The following is a 23,835-nucleotide window of genomic DNA, read 5'->3' on the forward strand; positions in this document are numbered from 1 at the left end:
GGTCTTGCACACACAACCTTTAGTTTATTCCACAGTAACTTGGAAGTTTTAGATATTACTGGCAAAAATTAACTCAGTCCAACACAATTTTTTACCTTCACAGACATCACACAATGACATTTTTTGATTTTAGAGCATTTCCATCTCATCTCATGACTCACACGGTCATCTACACATTGTAAAGCCATTGTCCTTTCCTGTTTTGTTTTTCGTTTTTATTACACTTCCTTCCATCCCTGTTTTAACCCTTGATCGGTGTTCTACTAAAGCTAACTTTCAAATCACTGATTACCCCGAATCCCCCACCCCATCTTCCATTTTTCCTTTTGCTTTCACTTTTGATACCAAAACATGTGTCAGTACCCATGAAATTATGACTGTCGAGCTAATACTGCATGTGTGTTCTTTATAAAGATGTAGTGATGAGCTCGGGTCGTATCAGTCTATTACATTAAGAGTTTTGGATCCTTAATTCAGTGCATTGCTACCAGTCATAAAATGTTAGTGACTCACCGGTGCTCTTCCTTACTTTTTAAATTAGACTTTGGGACAATGAAAGCTGCTAATATAATTATACTCTTATATGCACTGCTATAGTTATAATTGTAGTGTAGGCAGCTATATAGATAAATATAGCATGCTAACTACAAATAAACGCCTTGCTTTTTCTTTGCTAATACGGTATAATCTTTTTGGACCAAAGTTTCCTGTTTCTTTATAATTATTTCCAAATAATTTGTTCCCATGTTGCACATTCCTCTGTAATCCATTCTTTGTTTCCATCAATGTCATTATTTTATTATATTTTTACATTATTATTTACAATATATAGTAGTGTTTTATTTTCAGCAAAGTTATTTCCTTTTCTGACTTGTGTTATTCTTCTGAGATAAAGGCCTTAATCCATATACTATATCTGACCTTTGATACTCAATTAACAAAGTCTGATTAAATCCTCTTTTACACATCAGATTATAGGCTTTTCTATACACAACCCATACACCTACACTCTGTTTATCTGTGCATTTTTGAAATTCCTCTCAAATAAGAAGGTTTTAAACAAGCAACTTAAATGTAGTTTATGTTACTCATTATTATACTGACACCAATTATAATCCATTGAAGTTTTAAAGTATTTTTGTTAATTCTTTTAAAAAAAAGTTGTTGTTTTTTTTACTTTCTGCTGCATCTTTCCTTGAGTGGAATAGTTTGTATTCTGTTGTAGTTTAGGTGCTGCATGTTTTAATTGTGCAGGGCCAGATTAGCGCAGTAACACAGATATGTATAGGCACACACAGACTCAGGCTATTTGCTGATGTGACCTTCAGCACATGCAGGCTGGCATTCAATTACCGCCCTGTCAGTGGCCCCTCCAGCCCAGTGGCTGCATGTCCTTGAGATTCTCTCTCCAGCCTCTGTCCAGTCTATATTCCATTACATCCTCCACATCAGGAGCTCTGTCCAGCATAAAGCGCCATTCAGCTCCCCATCACTGAGACGCACGCACACATGCACCCACCCACCCACACAGCATTTTAACGTTTGATGTATCCCTTACAAAATCTCTAACTGCAGTGAGCAATGGTTATCCTCGCTCATGTGCTGAATCAAATCCAAGCACGAGGTAAGTATTAGATTTTAGTTTTACTGCCTGAAATATTGCTCCAGTTTCAAAAACAAGGTTTAGGCAGCCTAGCTCAGAAATCTGAGCAGAGTTAATCAAAGATTGTCTCTCACTGAACTCCCTTTATTTTCATATTTTGTGTTATTGGGCCTTATTACTATCAAAACATTTTCGCAGCTCTTCTCTGCCTGATTGTTGCCCAAAATTGCCTTGAGAGGCTATTTACGTTACAAATCTGGGACCATTACTGAAAGTACACTGTAGTGTTCTTTTTGTGTGAAGAGCCATTTTAACCCACTGCCATTTGAAAAACGCTTTGAGTGTAAATCTGTGGCAGATTTGACCCTGCGTGCCACTGCTGTTCTGTCGCGATGATTCACGTGCTGGTCTGGTTGACCAACAGCTGCTATTTTATTGATTTATGGTGTTTATTACATTGCTGAATCATGTGAAAGCTTGTTTCCAGCATCGTAAAGATATTTTTTGCTATCCATAAGTCAAAGTTTTGGGTCAATATTCATTATTTATCTCAAAATTGCGACTTAATAATGCAAAATTTTAAGATAATAACCTGGGGGTATATATATATATATATATATATATATATATATATATATATATATATAGAGAGAGAGAGAGAGAGAGAGAGAGGGAGAGAGAGAGTCTTGTGCTTATGAAAACAAGTTAAAATTATTTGCATTACTACTCACCTGAGCTATATTGTTAGCTACCTGCATGTTGTCTTTTTTGGCGAGTGAAATTTGGAAAAATAAATGAATGAATCCTTTTCTTGTTGTTGAACTACTGGCCAGAGGAAGAACTTGTGTTGGATTTTAGTATTAATTGTCTCTTTAAGGGGTTACAAGACACAAAGAGGTTGATTCAGTCAACTGGATTTTGTTGCTGTTGGCTTGAGTTTTGGGGGAAAAAAAATTTAATGTTGGAAATGTCCAAATGGGCATATTTCAATATCTTCTAACATTTTGTTACCCAAATGATTCATTGACAAAATGATTTGAGGATATAGAAAAGTCAAAACTAGTATCTAGTTCATACTCTGACTAGCCCTTTACTCCATTGTGTGCTAAACACAAGAGATGACTCTGTATTTTGCTTTTGTTCCTGAACTACTGCCCGTATAAAGGATGTATCTTGACAGGTAACTGAATTGTTACCCTTCAGAAATTCATGATCTTAGCAGTAAATCCACTTCAGGCTGAGGACAGAAACGTAAAACATAATAGTCTGCAGGATTTATTAGGTGTCTGATTTATGCAGATCTTACTCAACAGATTTCTACCTCTGTGTCTTTGAATAGTTTCACTGTACAACTTGGGTTCAGCTGACATTTACAATGCCAAAGCAATAACTAGTTGCAACCATCCTAACTGCATTGATTCCTTTATATCTACAGCACTCTTTATTTGAAAGATCTTAAGCATGGACCCTTGTATCACATTTATGAGTTGTTGAGCGCATAAATATTTCCCCCTGAATAAGCCCCTATAAACCCTATCGGGTCGCTGTGTCTCCATTAAGGAAATGAAAGTGGTGACCAAGCCTGTGCTGATTGTTCCCTCATGAGGATCTCATAAAAGAACTTGAGAATTATTGGCCCTGCCATATATTATCTCAAGCCCTGAAAGCCTATTCTGTGTCCAAGGCATACTCTCTCTGCCACATAGATCCAAAAATAATGTGAGCTAGACATCTGAGCTGCTAAACTCCTGCAACCTCAACTGTCTGCAGAGAAAACAATGGATTTCAGCAGCATGCACTGCTGTTCCACCGGGTTTGAGTGTGTGCTTTATGTCAAGTGACTCTACTTACTCAAACCAAACAATGTATCCACTGTGCTTCATTATGGATAGGAACTTGTGTTTTTGTTCCTCTGAAAGCCTCGAAGTACAAATGCTGGACACTGTTTTACACCCGAAACACTCACTGTGTTCACCCCCCAAAAAGATTGCAAAATATTCTTTTATGATCACCCAAAGTTAAGTCTTTGGCTAGGTTTGTTACACTTTTATCGTTCGTCATCTAAGAAAATTTACTATTAGCCAAAGATAACCTGAGTAAATACAAAATGCAGTTTTTAGACAACGATTACATTGATTAAGGGAAAAAAGTTATCCAAACCTGCCTAGCCTTTTATGAAAAAGTAATTTCCCACTAATAACTGGTTGTGCCACTCTTGGCAGTAAGAATCGCAGTCAAGCATTTCTCATAACTGGCATGAGTCTTTAACATCACTAGAGGAATTCCTCTCTGCAAAATTCAGTTATATTAAGGGGTTTTCAAGCATGGACGGCCTGTTTAAGGGCATGCCAAAGCACCAAAGTCTGCGCCTTGATTAGGCCGCTCTAAAAGCTTCATTTAGTTTTGAACTTGCTGATGTGTTTCAGTTCTTCTGCGTAACAAGGGTCCACCTGAAATTTAGGGCACAAAAAGATGGTCAGATCTTCTCCTTCACAATTTTCTGTTTAACCCTTTAAAACTGGTCAGAGCGGGCACGCTCTGTTTTGCGTAACTATTTTTAAATCCCGGTAGCACTGCAACCACGTAAGCTAACGCAATAATTTTTTTTGCACATGAAACCAGAGGAGTTGTACTTACATCTTATGCCATCAGCTTGTCCTCAGTCACGGTTTCCTTCCACATATAGCTTTGCAAAAACTGCATAAAAAGCACTTGCAGCAACAAAAACATAATATTCCAGAAACATGCTTTGCCTATCTGATCAGTTGTTTGTAACACTTCCTACGTTAGAATAGACGTCAGAGCGAACTTTCGCATGTCCGCCATTACCTGCCCGAAACCGGAAGTGACATCATTTTTGCGGAAATGTAGGGTTTTTTTTACCATCAGGGCCTCATGAGCCTATACTGGTGTTTTTAAAAGTTATCTTTGACTTTATGACTTTCTGTGTCGTTTCTGGGATGCTTAGGACTCATATTGCACTGCTGGAAAGACTTTATTTTGATGCATATGCTGCTTTTTTGCAAATTTGCACTATAATATTTATTTTCGTTTTTCCTGCAGTATATAAAAATTGGTGTAATTCAAAAATAAAACTATGAAGACACAAATAATAAATTTCCTGTGGTGGGAAACTATTTTGTGCAACTTTTTTGTATTTACAGTTTTGAGGGATAAGATTCTTAAATTTCTCTAACTAGAAATATATGTTAAAAAAGCAAAAACAATTTTCAATTTCTTTGTAGTTTATTGCACTTTTTGCAATTTATGTAGTTACTATGCACTTAATGCATAAGTATTATTAAACTTTGGGCTATAATGGTTGTATTGATGTATAGCAACTTGAAATATTTCTACAGCATGTAAAAATATAAAGTAAGCTCTGGCGAACTTGGTTCTATGGTAGGTCTTAAAGGGTTAAGAGTAGAATTCACAATTCCTTCAAAACTATATCAAGTCATACAGGTCCTAAAACACCAAAGCCATCACCAACACACTACCACCATCATGTTTGACTGTTGGTATTGTATTAGTTTTATGTAAGGAGGCTCAAACCTTCCAAAAAGTTAAACTTTTGTCTAATCAGTTCACAGAATATTTTACCCAGAGTCTTGAGAAAATCAAATCAAATCAAGATGTTTTCTGGTAAATGTTAAATAAGCCTTTGTGGGCGGTTTTGATCCGTAGTGGTTGCAGAGTAACTTGCAGAGTCTCTTTCTTATTATTGAGTCATGAACACAGACCTTAGCTAAGGCAAGTGAGGACTGAAGTTCTTCAGATGTTGTTCTGTGCTTTTTTTGACTTCATGGATAAGTTAGTCCAGCCACTATTGTCACTAACCCGTTTAGATTGGGAACACAAGGAAACTACTAGCCTGTCTTTGTTTGGAGGTAACGCAATCCATCTACTAACATGGATTATAGGGACTTTACTGTTCCAATGGTGTGTGCAGGATTAAACATTTATCAAGTCAGTGTATGTGCAACTAATCCCAAAAGGTCAACCTGTGGACACACACAATTTAATTCTACTCTCGAGTTTGTATGATGCCATAGAGAGGCCACTTGTTTTGTACGGCTGTTTAAGGCACACAGCTCTGGCTGTGAGTATAGAAAGTAGGGCTGGGTATCGTCACTGATTTCTAGAATCGATTCAATTCCGATTCACAGGGTCCCGAATCGATTCGATCCACGATTCGATTTAATTCGATTCGATTCGATTTAATTCGATTCGATTCACTTTGATTTGAATCTGGGAAATTTTGACAGTCAGAAATATTATAATTCAGATCAGTACATTTACATATTTTTGTATCTATAAAAAGGAAGCTGACACACCAAGACTTTATCAAAGGTGTGAGCATCACAGCAGAGGCCTTTGTGTCAAAGTAGCTGAGGATAAAACACAGAAAAACATGAAGGTGATTTTCCTGTTCTGGGATTTTATAAAAATTTTCTGCAGTAGATCAAAAACGAAAGAAAACCATTAATCAACACATGAACATTACCTCTGAAGTTACAGTGGTTTTATTAGAGACAAGGCTGAGCGTTTTGCATTTTGCATAATTTTAAAAAGTTTAAATTTGTTCAATATTGAACGGCAGAAATTAGGTTTTATTTTCGGAAGTATATAAAACGAAAAAAAAAAACCGTCGGCCGACAGCACTGTAAACAACGGTAGACTTGTGCGTAACAAGCAAGCGAATAATGCAGAAAACAGTACAGAGAGAGAGAGGGAGAGAGAGGGAGAGAGAGCGCGCAAGAGAGCGAGCATGCGAGAGAGAGCTGTGCATCGTGGTCAAAGCAAAACAATAAAAGTCAGAGTGAATTCATGACTTTGTTTATGTGAAGCCTAGTTTGGATCTTCTTTTGCTGCTGGTTCGGTCAATATTGTTTGGAGAGAGATAAAACTAACAGCTTTAGAATCAGCGCATAAAGGGCGTGAACACAAAGCGCGGACCGCCGACAGATCAGAATCAGCGCGCTGTCGGCTTTCAGCCCCGACTGTGAGAAAGGCGACATCTCACTGATTCTGATCCGCGGTTGGGCTGTGTGTTTAAGTCTTTGTGCAGAATCCATGTTCCTGCTCTCATTTACTGTCTTAGCTGTTTGGTGGTTGTTGAAATTTTGTGAGATTTCACCAGAGATTCTGGCATTTCGGGCAAAATAAATTTATATTAAAAAATCGATTCAGGATTTTAATGAATCGATTTTACGTTATCCAAGCCAGAATCGATTTTAATCGATAAATCGATTATAAAAACCCACCCCTAATAGAAAGCCCCGCCAACCTATTGTTAAAGTCTTCTGCTCGTGAGGGGCAGCCAATCAGGTAGCTAAAGCAGCATCTTTCAGACAATGTTTTGTGTGTTAAATTATTTTAAACTGTGAATCACGCCAAGCTGCTCTAGTAGAGTCCAAGGGAAAAAAAATGGATCTGAAAATAATGACCATAATTCGCCCTCCAATAATTATAGCAGTACAAGAAATATAAAAAAAAGTGTATTTGGCTGCATTTTCTGGACCAGTCCAGCTCTTAGTGTTTTGGTGACAAACAGTTTTCAAGAATGCCAGTATGTCTATTTTCTACAGTTTTTGAACCGAGACCTTTAAGGCACTCTGGGATTCACTGATCTAGAATTACTCTTCCATCCTTTTTTAAATAGAATTTAACAGCTGAATGTTGTGTGATATGCCCCAGCACAATCACCTGATGGGCGTTGAGGAGGTTATTATAATCGTTGTGAAAGTGTTATAAATGAGCCTGCAATGGAGCGTGTTCAGGTGTGAATTCCAGACTTTTGGCGAGCCTGAAAGGATTAGTATTTAGTATACAGATTTCTGATTTTGTTGCGCTGATATGGACTGGACAGGTTTCTACGGAAGCTCATTAAAAGGCTTGTATCACTTGCAGGGTGGTTTTATGCCCACAGAAGCACTTTTCGACCATTAGCTCCCTTCAGTGTTCAGTCTTAGCAATCGTTGTCCATTTTGACATGCTACAGTTTACTTATTTTAATGAATAATGTTTTATTACTGACATGATCTAGATGGTACAAAGTGGTGTGTTCATGCTATTTCTTTCCAATATAACTTCTTTTATAGGTTTGTAAAAATTGCATCACCCCAGTTTTAGGTTATAGGCCATGTTTGAATGGTTATAGGCAGTCATGCACACTTGTTTCAGTTGGTTTATGCTGCTCATTAGAGCTTAGTGTTGCACAGTATGCCTGCTTTTCCTTGTGACTAAAGAGGCACAGTAGCAAAGCAGATTCCAGCACTGAAGGCTGTAACTGGCAGACCATATCTCCACTTTAAAAAGTGTAATTTGATTAAATCTGCTCTGTTTCAGTCTAGAATCTGTGCCGGCTGAAACGAATAAAGTGGATTAACTCTGTCAAAGGATAATGCAGATTAAGCTGGTAAACACAATCACTAAGTGGTGCATATGGCCTGTAGGGGTGGAGTCAAAGCTCCATTTTTAAAAAAAATTATTTTTGATAGAGGAACTGGGCGAAGAGATTGCCTTTTTTTTTTTTTTTTAAATGCACAGGTGAAAGGCACGTGTTCATATTTTCAATTGTGACAAGGTGGTCCAACATAACATACACGCATGGCCACCCACTCCCGCCCGGCGTGTAACAGCAGCTCTGCTCGAGCCCAAAATACCTCCAAGTCGTCACATATTTGTTCTTCAGTAAAAATGATCGCTGATGATGCGAACGTTACTGCTAATGAAAGTGTTAAGTTATTCAGCTGGTGTTTCTCTGGAGTGAAACGTCAGCATGTCTCTTGATCCCTGAAGCGATTTTCCCCCTGGGTGAGGGCGGGTGGTCATGCTTGCTCTGACGGTGGAGATACAGCCAGCTCAATGAAAGGCGGGGGTGGCAGCTGGAGAAAATCCATTCCCAGAGTGAGCGTTCTGCTGAGGCAAGTATGCCGACCTTTGAGTCATCTGATAGGTCAACGCTCGGCAGCGTGCCTGGACATTCATGGCTAAACGCCAAGCCTGGTGGTGCTCATAGTAAAGCTCATCTGAGCAACAGCCAGCTATGATCAATGGAACCCCTTGGCAGCTCATTTATTGTACAGTATGGCACAGCCGCAAAACACTCAATCAACAGATGCAGGTGACAGATGACGATAGGCCGATAGGATGAGGGGTTTTCACATGTGCGCGGTCACAGGTGCACTACCACCTCACTGTACAGTACAGCGCTCTTTGAATAAAATGTACTTTTAATCCATTAGTTTAGTCGATCGTGTTGAATCGCCACCCCAATTATTGTTTGTAAATTAGTCTTGAATGTAATGGGATTTTCCTGCTTAGTCTGCAGGATTTCGGCGCATGAAGATTTTCCTGCATCTTGTTCTCCTGCATGTCACGCACCAGCTGTGCTGCGATGAACATGAAAATGACGTGTTTGCCCACAAAACGTCTTCCCTCTCCTTCCAGGTGCCCACGGAGTGAGAGAGGAGCCCCGGTTTGTGACGGCGCGCGCTGGAGAGAGCGTGATCCTGGGGTGTGACGTGTCCCCTCCCCTGGACGGCCAGCAGCCCCCCTATGTGGTGGAGTGGTTCAGGTTTGGAGTGTCTATTCCCTTCTTCATCAACTTCCGCTTCTACCCTCCTCATGTGGATCCAGAATACACTGGTAAGACAACTGTAGGCCTGGCTAAAGTAAAGTAATGCAGCTACAGAGAACAGACAAATACAGAAACATTGTGAGTAATAAGTTTTATCCATGATGGATTTATTCTAAAACCTCTGAATTAATGTGGACTTGGATGCCTCCTGGGATAAGTGAGGATCAAAATCTTATCAACTGCCAAGCACGCTGAATCTGAGACTTTTTATTGTTGACAGTGCAGCAGAAACAAAGTCGACAACATAATTTCACACTACATACAGCGGCCAAATTGAAGAACACCCTGCGGGACGAGCACACATGTTTATCTGTATGTAATATGAACCGAATTCGAGTGCATACCAAACAGTGAATGGTGGCAAAATCATAGTTAAAGATGCATATAGGTTAAGATATATTTACCTACTAGCACCTCTAAGACTCTTTTCATTGACATCTAGATATAATCCACACTTGATTGTGATGTATCTATCTTGAACTTCAGTTTTTTGCTCATATAAACCCAACTGTCCCCTCTCAGATGGTCATTAATGAACTTTAGAGTTGTTGATAGGTGGATTCTGCTTATTTCTTCTCCTTTAATTCTGCATTGAAATAAATCTTTCCCCACACGCCACACTAATTCTATAAAGACAAAAAAAGATAACAAAACATCTCATTTTTTCCCCGATTTAGTTGTTTCACCTTGTTTCGGTAAAGACGTCTTCGATCAACCTGTCAAGTCAGCCCCCGATCTTGTGGCTCATGGCTATAGTAATGATATATTAGTACAGAAACATTGCAATGTTTAGCTCCAAGGGTCCTGCATAACTATAATCATTCGGTAAACATTTCTATGATTGCGCAGGATATAGATTTTCTTGCACTGCTGCAGACCTTATTATGAGCTTTTGGCTGAGAGCGGGACCATTTCTGACAGCCGGTTTCAAACAGATTGTAGTGCAAATGTGCTGTGTACATGTGTACCTCTCAGTCGTATTTCATTGAGAAGATTGACCTGCAATTTCAGCTTGATCCACAGTGTTTCCCCCTCAGAATCGTACTTCTGCTGTTTGAGCATCAGGCGAGTGGCTCATCGCGCACCGAGGCTTTTATGCGGCTCGAGAACGACTGGGTGTTCAGAGCTGTGCAGGAAAAGCAGAAAAAAAACATTCACAATAATTGAATAGTGCATTGAACATGTAGGCCTTCCCACACACTCATAAAATATACAGAGCACATAAAGTACGGAGTCAGTAAAGTATATTAAAAAAGCCCCCACATGTACATGTAGAAAAAGAAAAGTAATCTCATGTTAGTAAACCCTAACAATCTTTGCTTTTATAGAGATGTAACTGGAGTTTAGAATGATTTAGATGAATGTGCCTAATGTGTGAAGCTGCGTCCTTTTAATTGGGGATTTATTGCAAGTCTGTTTTTATTTAAGCAGATGTGCAGACGGGGAGCAACATGAGCATCATTCTGTTTTTACTTTGCTTGTTTTTTGGTCTACCAGCTCCTGAAAGAATAACCTGGCTGTTAAATGCATTTCTATGATCGCTACCTGTGTCTTAACCGTGTCTGCGTGCTGCACAGTACTTAACACTGGGATTTTTCTAAACTCAGCTGACGGTCGAGGCCAAAGTGATGTCCTAAAGCAGTGAGAGTGAACGAAAACAATAAAGCCGCGCGCTGTAAAATTAAAACTACGATGCCGCAGAGCTCCGCAGAGTCGAAATTGAACAGCAGAGTCGGGCGACCCCTTTTACATTTGATCCGCTGTTAATATAAAATTATTGATTATAGCTGCTTTAAGGTTCGGGTACAAAATGTGTTTACCTCACATTCAACACAAGTCAAGACAGTATGTCTGCAGCAGGCTCTGTGCTGAGTCCTTACAGCAGGAAATTGGTTCTTCTGATGTTGCCTCAGCGGCTGTGATAAGATGGTGAGTTGTCAGAACGAGGTCAGATTTAGCCCTTCCCTTCTCTCACCTCTTTAGAAGTACAAAGCTTCTGGCTGACCTGGTAATAGGCTGTGAAATAAATGAAGACGTGACTTCCCGAAGAAGCCGAGGATTTACCTCCTCAGCTCGAGTGTCCTAAATGTGGACGTGAAAGAGTTTTCTGCTTTTATTTATATGAATCATGCAAAGCGTGTGAATAATACAGCAATCACCGGTGGGCTTTTAATGCAGGATCTTCACGGCAAAGAAGCCTAATGGCAGTGACTCACTGTCTTGGGAGCGCCCCTTTTTATTATACAGTGGCTACAGTAGACGTTGCAGCTGCTGAAGCGTTTCGCTGTTTAGGCTCGTGACTAACAGCTTTTTGTGCGAACAAACAGCACTTTTCTACACTTCACTGTGCTCACTCGGACTCTGCTAGTGGGCCTTCTCCATGTGGCATTAGGTCCACTGTTGAGGAATTACCAGTGAACAGATGCAACTTGAATATAGCCAGTCTCATTACATAGATTAAAGTGTTTCTGGGGATTGCATGTGCATGGTGACGGCGTAATAATGACACTGGACTGCAGTTTATGAGATGCTCCTTTGGGCGCTTAATGGGCCCGTGCGGTCTCAGAGCTCATCTGGGCTATTCCCATGAATCGTTATCACTCAGTATGAATAAAGTTGATGAATAGAGTAAATGTGTGATTATTCCATCACACAGCTGCTACCAAAACAGAGAAGATTATCCATGAATACTGTACTTGCACGCATATTTTCACTCTGATGATTGCACTTTTGATTCCAGGAATCCATTCGGGTTCAATGCATGGGTTTGTCTAGGCCTATCAGTCTTGTTAATTATCCGGTCTTAAACACTGTTAAGAGACCTATAGCACAATCATTTCAATGTGTCATTCAAATCTAAGACGAGATGTTTTCATTGCAGCTGTGTGTGTGTGTGTGTGTTTTTGCCTCTTTAACTCGATGCAAAATGCAAAATTATACAGATCTCTCTGCTATCCTGGATCATTTTGTTTGCCAGTTTGACCTGCAGCTATATGGAAATTATAACATTAAAAAACATCTATTTTTGTGCCTGCTGTAGCAAAGACACAATCAATAATTCAGATGTGCAGCTTGTGAATTTTTAGTGTCAGATCCTGCCGCTTTGGGACAAGCTGTTGGAAAACTGAATCATATCTCTTTTACCACCATGTTTAGCCCCAGCTTGCATGTGGATAATACGGATATGTAATAATCAGTTATCTGCAGATGGATGCAGAGATGATGCAATGTGTTGCATTTTTCTTAATATTAAAAATAAGAGGAGTTGTTTAGAGAGTTTGGTTTTGCTTGTTCGGGGCTGAGTTACGAGCAGCCTGTTAATTCAATTCAATTCAATTTTATTTATATAGCGCCAAATCACAACAAAAGTCGCCTCAAGGCGCTTCATAGATACAGAGAAAAACCCAACAATCATATGAACCCCTATGAGCAGCACTTTGGCGACAGTGGGAAGGAAAAACTCCCTTTTAACAGGAAGAAACTTCCGGCAGAACCAGGCTCAGGGAGGGGCGGCCATCTGCTGCGACCGGTTGGGGTGAGAGAAGGAAGACAGGATAAAAGACATGCTGTGGAAGAGAGACAGAGGTTAATAACAGATATGATTCAATGCAGAGAGGTCTGTTAATACATAGTGAGCGAGAAAGGTGACTGGAAAGGAAAAACTCAATGCATCATGGGAATCCCCCGGCAGCCTACATCTATTGCAGCATAACTAAGGGAGGATTCAGGGTCACCTGGTCCAGCCCTAACTATATGCTTTAGCAAAAAGGAAAGTTTTAAGCCTAATCTTAAAAGTAGAGATAGTAAGTTAGTAGTAATGCATCAATAGTGGACATTTTAGCATGACATAATTCAAAAGATGTAGCAAAATCGGAATTTCTGACAGCCATGCAATACGCTGGTTTTAATGTGGTAAAGCAATAAAAGTAAAATAACCACACATTCACGTTAAAAAGCAGCAAGGTGTGCTTGATCCGAAGAGAAACCCTGCCTCCACACTGCAAGCGATGCGGCGACCTGAGATCACAGAAAATGAATGACATTTGGTGACTTCAAGCAGCCGCGAGCAAAATAACCGCTGGTGATTTGAAGTGGGCATGACCCAAGATACATTTACCTCAGCTTCCTGGTGAGCGACTGAAGCAAAATCCAATAACAGCACGACAGCACTGTTAATTGACGTTTGAACTTGTAGTAAATATTTTAGTGGGTTACCGAGGCAACCAGAGCATAGAACGTTCTCCAGCTTCAAGGTGATGTACCTTCAAGTCTGGACTGTGTGGTAGCTTTAGCATGAAACTAAACCAGGCGGCCTCCCTTGCTTCCAAGCCCAGCACTGTTCGCAAAATGAAAACTTTCAATGGAAGAGAAATAGTCATAAGGTACAACATGGACTCTGGCTCGACCCTCAACAATGTGACTGTTGGTATTGGGTTTGTTTTGGGAAGAAGCAAACGCAACAATCTACAAAAAAAAAGGTTTCTAATTAAGCTGATTCAGGGAATTAAAAACTATACTAGCTAAAACACTTTGTTTTCCAAAGTTTTGCAAAAGTGCAATAAAAAGCCAGGTTTAAAGCAGGTAAAACATGAAGATCAGAAGGTCCCAATATGTTTTATGATTAAATTGGTGCTTTGGTGCTCTGGATTTATGTGTGCCATTGTTTGCATGTTCAAATGCAAATGGGAAAAAAGATGTTGTGTGAAAAATTAATGCAATATACAATAAAATAACCGCTGGTGACAGAAAGTGTGCGTAACCTTGAGATCATCTTTTCTCAACCGGTGACTGAAATATTCTCAAGTAACCAACTATCAGCTTCAAAGGAATGCACGGCGAGCGCCTAGCAGTGAGAGCTCATGTAAAGTCAATGATATTCAGTGACTTCAAGCAATGATGGATGAAATAACTGCAGGCAATGTGAAATAGGGAGCCCTGAATTACATTTTTTAAACTGACCACCAATAAGAGTGCAGGACTGACAAATGACTGGGTAGTAAATACATAAGAGCGCTACCTAGACAACCAGTCTACTAGCAAACCACGGGGATGTTTGCTGGCGACCAACCATCGGCGACAAACCCAAAAGCAATGTGCACCAGGCTTTAGATTACTGAATTAACCACGATGTGCCGTTTCACTCTATAATGGGGAAAGACTGAATTCAAATTTTTTTGTACTCTTACTACAACATTTTCCTTTAGCCATATTCTTTTTACTCACATGTGAAACTCAGCTGACTTAAAATGTGTCTTTTCTCAATGTGTTTGCCAACTTTGTCACTTTGGATCTTCAGTATTTACTTTTCAAAGCTTTCCTATCTGACATAGCCTGTGATGTGATCTGAACAAGGTGTTGGCCCCTCTGTTTTCACAGCAGACAGAACCCTGTACTGTGTAAGTGGTGTATACCCAGGAGGCCCATCCTGACGTGGATACAGTGCTGTTAACTCTGTTTACAGCAGCACCCTCTCACTCCTTGACAAATAGAGGCTGAGACTGATCCCTACCCTTCATGCCACCACCCACCCCACTCAGCACTTCAATGCCCAGGCAAAAATAGCCCTGACTTTTTAGAGACGATCTACCTTTTTACTGCAAGACTGCAGTCCGCGCTTCTCTCGCTTCCTCTGTGCTGTATTGATTTTCCACTAACAAAAAAACCCGTCAGTTTTCTACCCCAGCCACGGCAGCAATCGCAGGGTTGGGTATCTATCTATTGCATTTTTGTACTGGTAGAGCAATTCAGCCCGCCCTCAGCGTCGATAGATTTGCCTGACATTTAGTCTGAAGTAAGAGGAAACAGTGCTTACAGAACATCTACACATCAAAGTTGGGAAAAATGCTCCATTTCCAAACACTCGTCAGACAGAGGAGATCCGAATGTTTTAGTCTGTCGGGCTGTCAGATGCAGCCATGTGAGCAGCGGGCTGGAGGCTTGAAGACAGACAGCTTAGCAGCTGAAGATTTCACCATGCCTGGCTTCCTGAATGTCTCTCATCCCTTGTGATTTCCTCCTTTTAGAATTCCAATTTATCCTCAGCCTTGAAGTAAAAAGAGTTGGGGATGGAGAAGTTTCGTAAGAAAGATCATTTATGTGAAGTGGAAAGCTGGTCTTTTCCCACAGCGACACCAAACGCTGTATTAAAATTCAGCTAAAGGAGTGACTGGCAGTTTTAAGGATAAATCATAATACTTCGGCCCATGTGGATGCTCGTAAAAGTTGTGACATTTAATAAGTTAAAGAACTAGTTTTACATTTTGGGAATATATATATATATATATATATATATATATATATATATATATATATATATATATATATATATATATATATTGGGGACACTCATAGGGATTCTGTTGTAACCCTATGAAACAGCAGTTTGACTTTTTAAATAAACTTAGAGGAAAGACTTCTACAAACACCTATTAGCAACAAATAAAACTTCCTGTCCTCTTAGCAGTTTGTCTGATTGCTATACAGTGACATTTAGCATAAAAAATCATTTGTGTCATTATTTAGAAAGAAAGGGTATTGACAAGATTGCATGCAAGCTGTGGGATCTTTTGTGAGTGACGTTAGCGCACAAACTGATTTACCAGCATCATTCTTAATAAATCTGGCCCATAAGCATCTTTTGAGGTCTTTTTTGTGTCTCTGCCACTTTAAGCACATACACTCTGCTGTTTGCACTCACTGCAGTGAACTGCAGAATTTTTCTTTTGATTATAATTACGGCCGTATTCTTTTAATTGTGCATTAAGAGGACTGAAGAAATCTTCAGCTGAATCTAGGTCAGCTGTTTACAGCTGTTTGCGCTCATACATTAAACTAAAATAACCATCTCCTCTTTAAAGCGGGCTATGGGCTTGACGTTCTGTCAAGACGGAAAAAGTCCATATTCCCTCATAATATCAAAACCATTCTGCTCTCAAATCGACTCTGCGTGCTGTTTATATCTGTGTGTGTTTCCTTAGAGTTCAGAGACTTAAAAGTCAGGTTGATTGAAGGCTCTAAATTGCCCGTAAGTATGACTGTACAGTAAGTGTTTGGGACTGTCTGTCTGTGTTAGCTCTATAAGAGACTGGCAGCCAGTGTTTTCCTTCCTTCCATCTAGTGCTTGGAAAGGCTCCAGTCTGATGTAGTGCCTGAATACGAGTAAGCAGTTTGAAAAAGACCTCAAAAATGAATCAGTTTGTCATACCTGACTTTGTGGATCAAAAGGCTTGAGTTTATGGAGCCCTTGCAAGGAAAAGGAAAATATATGAATCTTTAGTTTATAATTTTTTGAACATCTGTAACATGCTTAGAAGCGTTATACGACTGTGAGCTGTGGACTACTGTCAGAGCAGAAATAAAACTCACACTCTTACAGCCACTGCCCTAAAATAAAGCACTTAACCCCCAGCTGCTATGATGGATCTATGTGGTGACCAGCAAAGCTCTTGGGTGTGTGTATGGTGGTATCTCTAAAGATAAATGTTATAGTACTGAAGTGGTTAATTCTGCTTTTTTCCCTCCCTGCTGTCTGCAGGTAGAGCCTCTCTGCATGGGAAGGCCTCCCTGCAGATTGACCCAGTGCGCTCCGAAGACCAGGGCTGGTATGAGTGCAGGGTCCTGATGCTGGAGCAGCAGTACGATACCTTCCACAACGGCAGCTGGGTGCACCTCACAGTCAATGGTGAGTCATCTGGCCAAACAGCCTACCTCCTGACCTGGAAGTGTGAGTCTGTGAAGACAAAAAAAAAGAAAAAGAAAAGAGGATCGGCTTAAGCTCCGTGTGTTTTTATGATAATGATAATCACGTAGATTTACCATTGGCATTTCAATTAAAGATGTGGGAATGGTACATTGTTATTAGAAAAAATCTATTTATTTATTTTGCTTTAAATATTAAATTTCATTCATTTTTTTATGCTAACTGGAGCTTTTTTTTAGTTGCTCACAGGCCTCCTTCTTTTACTCATTTTTCATTTACAGAAAAATTCAAGTTTATCAGTGTATTTGAGTCAGGCACTGTTTTAGGTCACTCCTGTAGCTCCTTTATAAAAGGCCTCAAGGAAAAAAGAGGGATGAGCGTCTGGTTAGAGGAGGATTGATTGTGTCTAGTTTAAGGCGGTTCCGGCAGGGATTGTCTGTGATAGTCTGAGAGCTATCAAACTGATGACCAGGCGGAAAAAAAATCTGCACCTTTGCATTTCTCAGGAATGCCCCAGCGGCGCAGAGACTCCTGTGCAAAGCGTGTCTTCGCATTGTTGCGGTGCAGCGATGCCTTTGTACTCTGTGCGTTTCAGCCTTTTTCGGGAAGATATTCGCAGTAAGCTCCTGTTTTACAGTTGATGCTTTCTGCAGATGCACGCCGCAGCAAAGATGCAATAAAGAAACCGCGGCACACTCGTGCACGAGACGAGATTGTGGAGTACTATCAGTCGCAATGCTTTTGTTAGCTTTTTGGTTACTGATTTTATGTGTCAGGGAATGTTTCCTAAGCAGACTTTTGGAAGAGAAACCGAAAGCGGTGAATTTCTTGCGTTAAAGCGCCACAGGACTCTAAGTTCAGAAAGCTGTAATCCTCTGTGCTGTTAGAGAGAGACTTTAGAGACAAAGTGCTGTCAGGCTCATTCACATGTATATTTTTGGTCTGTGAACTTCGAGCTTGAGAGCTGCGTGAAAGTCATGCATATTTGAGTTGATCGTGCATATGTTTTACAAGATGCTTTTCTCATATTTGAATAGTGATTACACTGCACTGCGTGCAAAATACTCTGTGAAAAAATAAATCATTTATACTGTCCAGTGCACGGCATAATCACTTTGTAAAAATGGTGATTATCGGTGCTTTGCTTTGAATTTGTGTTTTGCCATATGTTAGTACATCGGGCATTGCAAACGATTTTCTAAAGCGTGCTCCGTGTAACGGACGTTAACTCAAAGCTGACACGAGAGCGTCCCATTTCGCGTGCTTGTGTGCGGCTGAAAGAAATCTCTGTTTGCCGGGTAAAGTCGGATAGGGTGAATCGGTCATAGTGAGCGTCACCTGCGCACTCTTGTGATGTTTGGAGTTTGTGAACATCTGTAGGCGTGTGCGTATGAATGTCTTGTTGTGTAGGCATACTGCATCTCTGTAGCTGCTTCATCAATATTCACTTTCAACTTTCCCCCTCCCCTCCCTCGTGTGCTGGTCTCCACTCCTGTCAGGCCTTCCAACAGAAATAGAGCTCCTCTGGCTTCAACACAACTAATAATATCCCCGAATCTCATGTATATTTGGCATTTTATATGTCTGCATTTTGTATGACCTCATGTATGCATGCAATGCCGCTCTCTATAGAGTGCACGCACAGCTCTACTCACAGATGGACATGTTTTGCTGGTATAAATATTTAGTTGGAGTTTTGTTATGTAAACAACAGACAGACATTCATGAAAAAATCAAAAGCTGTTTCAGCGTCTAGACATCTAACAGGGGAGTTCATATGAAGCCTTTTTGCTACTGTTGTCCCCTAAATGGGGGTCTGTGAAGGAAGCAGGTGCCATTTTCGTCTGGCCTAGGCACAGACACTAAGCGCACTCATTTCCTTTGGCCGTTAGTATTTGCATATACTGCTTCTTTGAGTTCCTGTGACTGGCCTTAACTTCCTGCCAAGCGGAGAGGGAATTCATGCCCACTCAGTGGCAGGTGTCAGATGGCAAGGCCTTGTGCCCGAAAAAGACACTAAGGCTACTCTCTCTCTGTTTTCTCCCTCCCTCGTCTTCTTCTTGCCTTTGTAAGAAGCATAGTCCTCAAGCATCAGTAAGCTTTTTAAGAAAGCAAAAAGAAACTGCCCCATCATTGTCATGTGATTTTAATTTTATCCATGCATATTCAAACTTGACAAAAAAGAGACACAGTCAGACCTTGCCACCATGTTACTGGGTTAGTGATGGCTTGGCATTTAGGTCCCATTTGGTCGATGCAACTGGGTCCCAAATGTCAGCTCCATTTATTACCCGTGTGTATCTGTCTTTGTCAGTCACTGTGCTGTCCACTATGGTGAGTCTGGGGTGAACAATCAAACTCCAGACTTTACGGGAGCCCAGCTTGCAAATTTAAATTAGAGGTGGGCGTACAACATGTATTAAATACTGTGTGTGTGGTAAATAAGATGCCCTGATAAAAATGATAAGCTAAAATTAACAAATGTTTTTCTCTATTATGACTCTTGTATAACTGTGTGCTTGTATTAACCAGAATGTTAGTGATGCAGCAGCTTATCTGGCTCACAAGCCATCACAATTTGCAGGTTATTATATATAAAATGACAGATTTGATTTTGACCTTGGACACAATTTGGGTGAAGCCCTTGTCTGCAAGGTTCGATTGGACGAATATATCGACTATCAACGATATATTCGTCTTTTTGCAAGGGCGATTTATTTATTTATTTGCCCATGAGTAAGTTTGCTATAGTGAAGGAGCTAATAGAAGCAGTCAACATGAGAAAAAAAAATAGTGCTGTTTTAACAGCACCCTCTTTCATCTGCGAGCAAATGCACCCTCCTCAGAGTGCGCCCAAATGCTTGTTGATGGAGCTGCAGAAGCTGGTGATAGCCTAGCAAACTTAGCCGGATGGTGGATACGTACATGCGCTTGTAAGTTAGCCATGTTTCAGTACTTTGCTCGCACTATACGTCTGCACAAGTGGCACACCGCTTTGGTTACATCCGTAGGTTTACCTTTTTCATCTGGTTTAAAGCCAAAGAAACCCCAAATTGGCGACTTTATATTTTTTTTAGTGTTGTCAGCGCCGTCATCATGACTTACGCGATTGACCCTGTGCACGAGAAAATGCTAACTTCCTGGTTTGAGACCGGATGTGGGGTTGTACATTTCCGGTAGCTTTACTTTGCGGTCAATCGCTACTGCGAAGATATCCTCCAAAATTGATGTCCAAAACTCGAAAACGGAACGATCGCGTTAAGTTACAAAGAGGAGAAGGTGGGAACACTCACCACTGTTGTGTCATAAAAATCTAATGATCAATTTTGACGTTTAAAGAGTTTAGATCGATCAGTTGTTTACATCACTAAACACAAGCAGAACTGCATCACTGCAGCAGAAGACACATCGTCCACATTCAGAAGCACATCTCTGTATAGTGACTGGTCTTATGATTTAAACAGGCAAATGTTCAGCATTCAAACTACAGGTGAACAATAGTCAAACCAGATGTTTTCCCCGTTATGTCGATATCAGCTAGTCAAGTACACACCTACACAGCATGTTAACAAACCGTGAAAAAAAGCCACACAAAAAATTAATGATTGCTGGTAACGGTTTCTATACATTAGTATTTACGAAGGGTATGTTGTGACTAGGGTTGCCAACTCCCTGAGAAATAAATAAGGGACACCTCGTGGCCAGGGCCGGGCGACCCAGTTGTCTTCACCCTTCCCAGTGTGGTGAATTTTTTAGCTCTTTTTTTTGTGTGTGAAATTATTTTTTTTAACCATTTGACTTGAATTTGATTTAAGTAGATGCGTATTCTTTGTGATATCAACACATGGGAAACAAAAATCATTTAGCCATTTATTTTTAGCTCAAAATGACAACATTAACACAATAAAACAGGTCTCTTTCTTAAACAGAAGCCTGTCATGCTTAACTTTTGATAATAAAAGTAAATCTTTCTTTAAAAGAACTCTGTCCTGCTTAACTTAAAATTATATAAATTAATAGAAAACAATAGAAAGAAAAATATTCTTGTAACAGTGCACATTTAGTGCATTTAGTGCAATTGGCTTCAGCAGAGGCATTATTTCAGCTTTTGCTCCCGTTTGTAAACCCACTTGTTCCCATGATTACGCATCATAACTCATCATCATTATTCATCTATGTATTACTTTTATGTATTACTCATCTATTTGTTGTAATCATCTATCCTTGCAGTTGTTTATTACACAAAATAAATTATATTATCACACTTCTGGCCACATAGCGCTGATATTCACTGCACATGCCCATTTTAACCTTAACCAGAGGGTTTAAAAACAAACAAACCAGTGTTTACCATATCTGCTTCTGCCGTGGCCTGGTAGACAAAAATTGGTTAAGGGTTCCCCGAGCTTTCACGCCCCTCATGTTCTTCATGTGCCCACCATTAGAAGCATGCCTATGGAAAAAGTGCGCCGGCACACAGTGCAGTGCGCTTTATAGGTGTTATCGTGAACTTTTCCAGCCAGGTGTTTTCCTTTTCCCATTCTTCCCTGTACTTTTGCAGCCTTTTTTTCTTTCTCTGAGAGGAACAAACATTGCTGGTCTAATGCTGGGCTCACACTGTGCGATTTTTGGCCCATTTTGAGCCGATTTTTGAGTCGTGATCGGCCCGATTTTGGCCTTCATCGTGCATCGTGTAGTGGGGTGACGAGAAGCGATTAACACCTCACGACCAGCTCCCGATCATCAATCGCTCGTGAGGGTGTCACCGCAGCCGCTCACACTGCTCACGCGCAAACATGTAAACGTCGGTGAAAAAGACGGAGCAGCACGGCTGTGCAGCGTGTGATCTGGACACAAGCGATGGAGGCACAACTTGTAGAACTTCTGAAAGCTCATCCGAGCCTTTTCGATGTGGCATCACCAAATTATCACGACCACAACAACCGTGAAAATAGTTGGATTTACATCGCTGCTCAATCACAGCTGCCTGATCATGTTTGTCATTAGTAATTTAGCAAAGCTGATGGTGGTGTGTGTCTGTGTGAGTGAAAGACAGAGAGGGAGAGCGAGCGACAGGTTTTCTGTTATAACCTTCATTTTATGGAGGCACAGTGTGACTCAGGTCGCATCAGAGCATCGGGCGGTATAGTGTGAGACCCTGCATCGTGACCTACGAACTTATAACCCACGCGAGCCAATCGTGCAGTTTGAAAATCGCACAGTGTTTGCCCAGCTTCAGGTGTACTGTCGTCTGAGACTTGCACCGCAGTGTCGGCGTTTGTTTCCCTGTTGGCCATGCTTTTTGTTGTGGTCATCTGTTGTCTTCCGGTATTTTCTCCGCAAGCGACCTTTCCTCAACCAATGAGATGAGCGGTAATCTGAATTGTCATACTCGAATTGTCATAAGTGTGCTGTCAGCTCATTGGTCACAAAGCAGGGGCGGGGCTGGGAATTATGGTTTCAAACAAAGCGTTAATTACATTAAAACTTATAGACTACTTTTGATTCTCACTGTATTACGGGACAAAGTGCGTCCCTTATTAGCTCAATACGGGACGTGTACTTTTGTTTCTAAATACGGGACGATTCCGTTTTTTAAGGGACGGTTGGCAACCCTAGTTGTGACTTACCTTCAAAATTACAGCGGTCCCTCGCTATAACGCGGTTCACCTTTCACCTCGCTGTTTCGCAGATTTTTTAGTGCAAGTTTGCATGCTTTTTTACGTCCTGCGTCCTGATTGCTGCAGACGATCTCCTCCGTCTCTCCTGTACAGTACAGAATCGCTGCATCTATCGCTAGCAGTGTGACTCTGAAGTGCAGTGCTGTATGTCCACGATGTACACGAAACGTTTTGCACCGTCAAAAAATAAAATTGGCTACTTGATTTCACCTATCACTGGTTATTTTTAGAACATAACACCCGCGATAAACGAGGGACAGCTGAAAAATATAACATTTGAATCCATTTTCTCTTTTCCCCTGAGGCGTGGGGGAAAAATATCGACAAGTCGATGAACATCATTTACAGATATATTGGGTAAATGCTCGAGACATCTATAGAAATGTAAATCGCCGCTTTATTTATTTATTTGCTTAACTTGTTTTGGACAATAAACAGGGCGCGAATAGGACACCGGAAACAAAGCTCCCCACAGGAGTTTCCGCACCGGAAGTAGCATATGCTAACGTGCACATAGTCAATTAACAATTAACCCACGTGGAGCGCAAAATCCCTGAAATGTCTCTGTCAACGCATGGCGGCAGTTTGTCCAAATTTTGTCCATTCTGCGCTCCAGATGGGTTGAGAGCGTTAAAAATTTTAATCGTGATGAGCGGGTTTAAGCCGCGTTAAGGCTGACAGCGTTTTTGTTTTGCTTTCTTAAACTACTTCGTCCATGTTTGGACTTCTTCCGTGTTGTAAACGCGCAAATCAGTCCGTGCATGATTACATTGCCCCGCCCATCAAAAAGTCTGCGCATGCACGAATATATCACCCATCGGCGATTCTTGGGCTACGTCCACACGTACACGAGATTTTCCGTTTTCGTTTTAAAAAATAATCCCGTCCACACGTAAAGGCAGAAATGAAGGGAAACGCTGCTAGGAATATGCCAAAGCAGCAGGTGGCGATATATTCCTAACCGTTCAGAAATGTTGGCCAATCAGAAGTCTAGAAGCCTCGGTGGGAAAAAGTAAACAAAGCTGGGGCATAGAAGCAGAACCGAGTTGTATGTGTGGAGGGACAGTAACTGTGTGTGTATATGTAAGTATTTAAACACTGCAGAGACAATTAACAGTAACAGTGTTGTAGAAATTCATTTCACCGAAACAATAACGTGGCGCACAGTGTGACGTCAAAAAATGCGCACACCTTTGACGCTGCATTT

General features: G+C 40.7%; 1 protein-coding gene and 1 long non-coding RNA gene across 3 annotated transcripts in view; both read left to right on the plus strand.

Moving 5' to 3' along the window:
• The window catches only part of igsf9ba (immunoglobulin superfamily, member 9Ba), an 87,924-nt gene that overhangs the window by 15,057 nt on the left and 49,032 nt on the right, over positions 1 to 23,835 (plus strand). For both annotated transcript variants that reach the window (XM_085131312.1, XM_085131313.1), the window contains exons 2-3: positions 9,059 to 9,256; positions 16,783 to 16,929. In XM_085131312.1, the coding sequence (XP_084987438.1) occupies positions 9,059 to 9,256; positions 16,783 to 16,929 (345 nt within the window). The remainder of the gene's footprint in view (positions 1 to 9,058; positions 9,257 to 16,782; positions 16,930 to 23,835) is intronic.
• Positions 2,272 to 8,135, plus strand: LOC146503495 (uncharacterized). The gene is made up of 2 exons (XR_014868807.1): positions 2,272 to 4,105; positions 5,019 to 8,135. It is a non-coding gene; the product is annotated as an uncharacterized LOC146503495 (long non-coding RNA).

This window comes from Neolamprologus multifasciatus, chromosome 14, assembly GCF_963576455.1.
Source record: "Neolamprologus multifasciatus chromosome 14, fNeoMul1.2, whole genome shotgun sequence".
Classification (NCBI taxonomy): Eukaryota; Metazoa; Chordata; class Actinopteri; order Cichliformes; family Cichlidae; genus Neolamprologus; species Neolamprologus multifasciatus.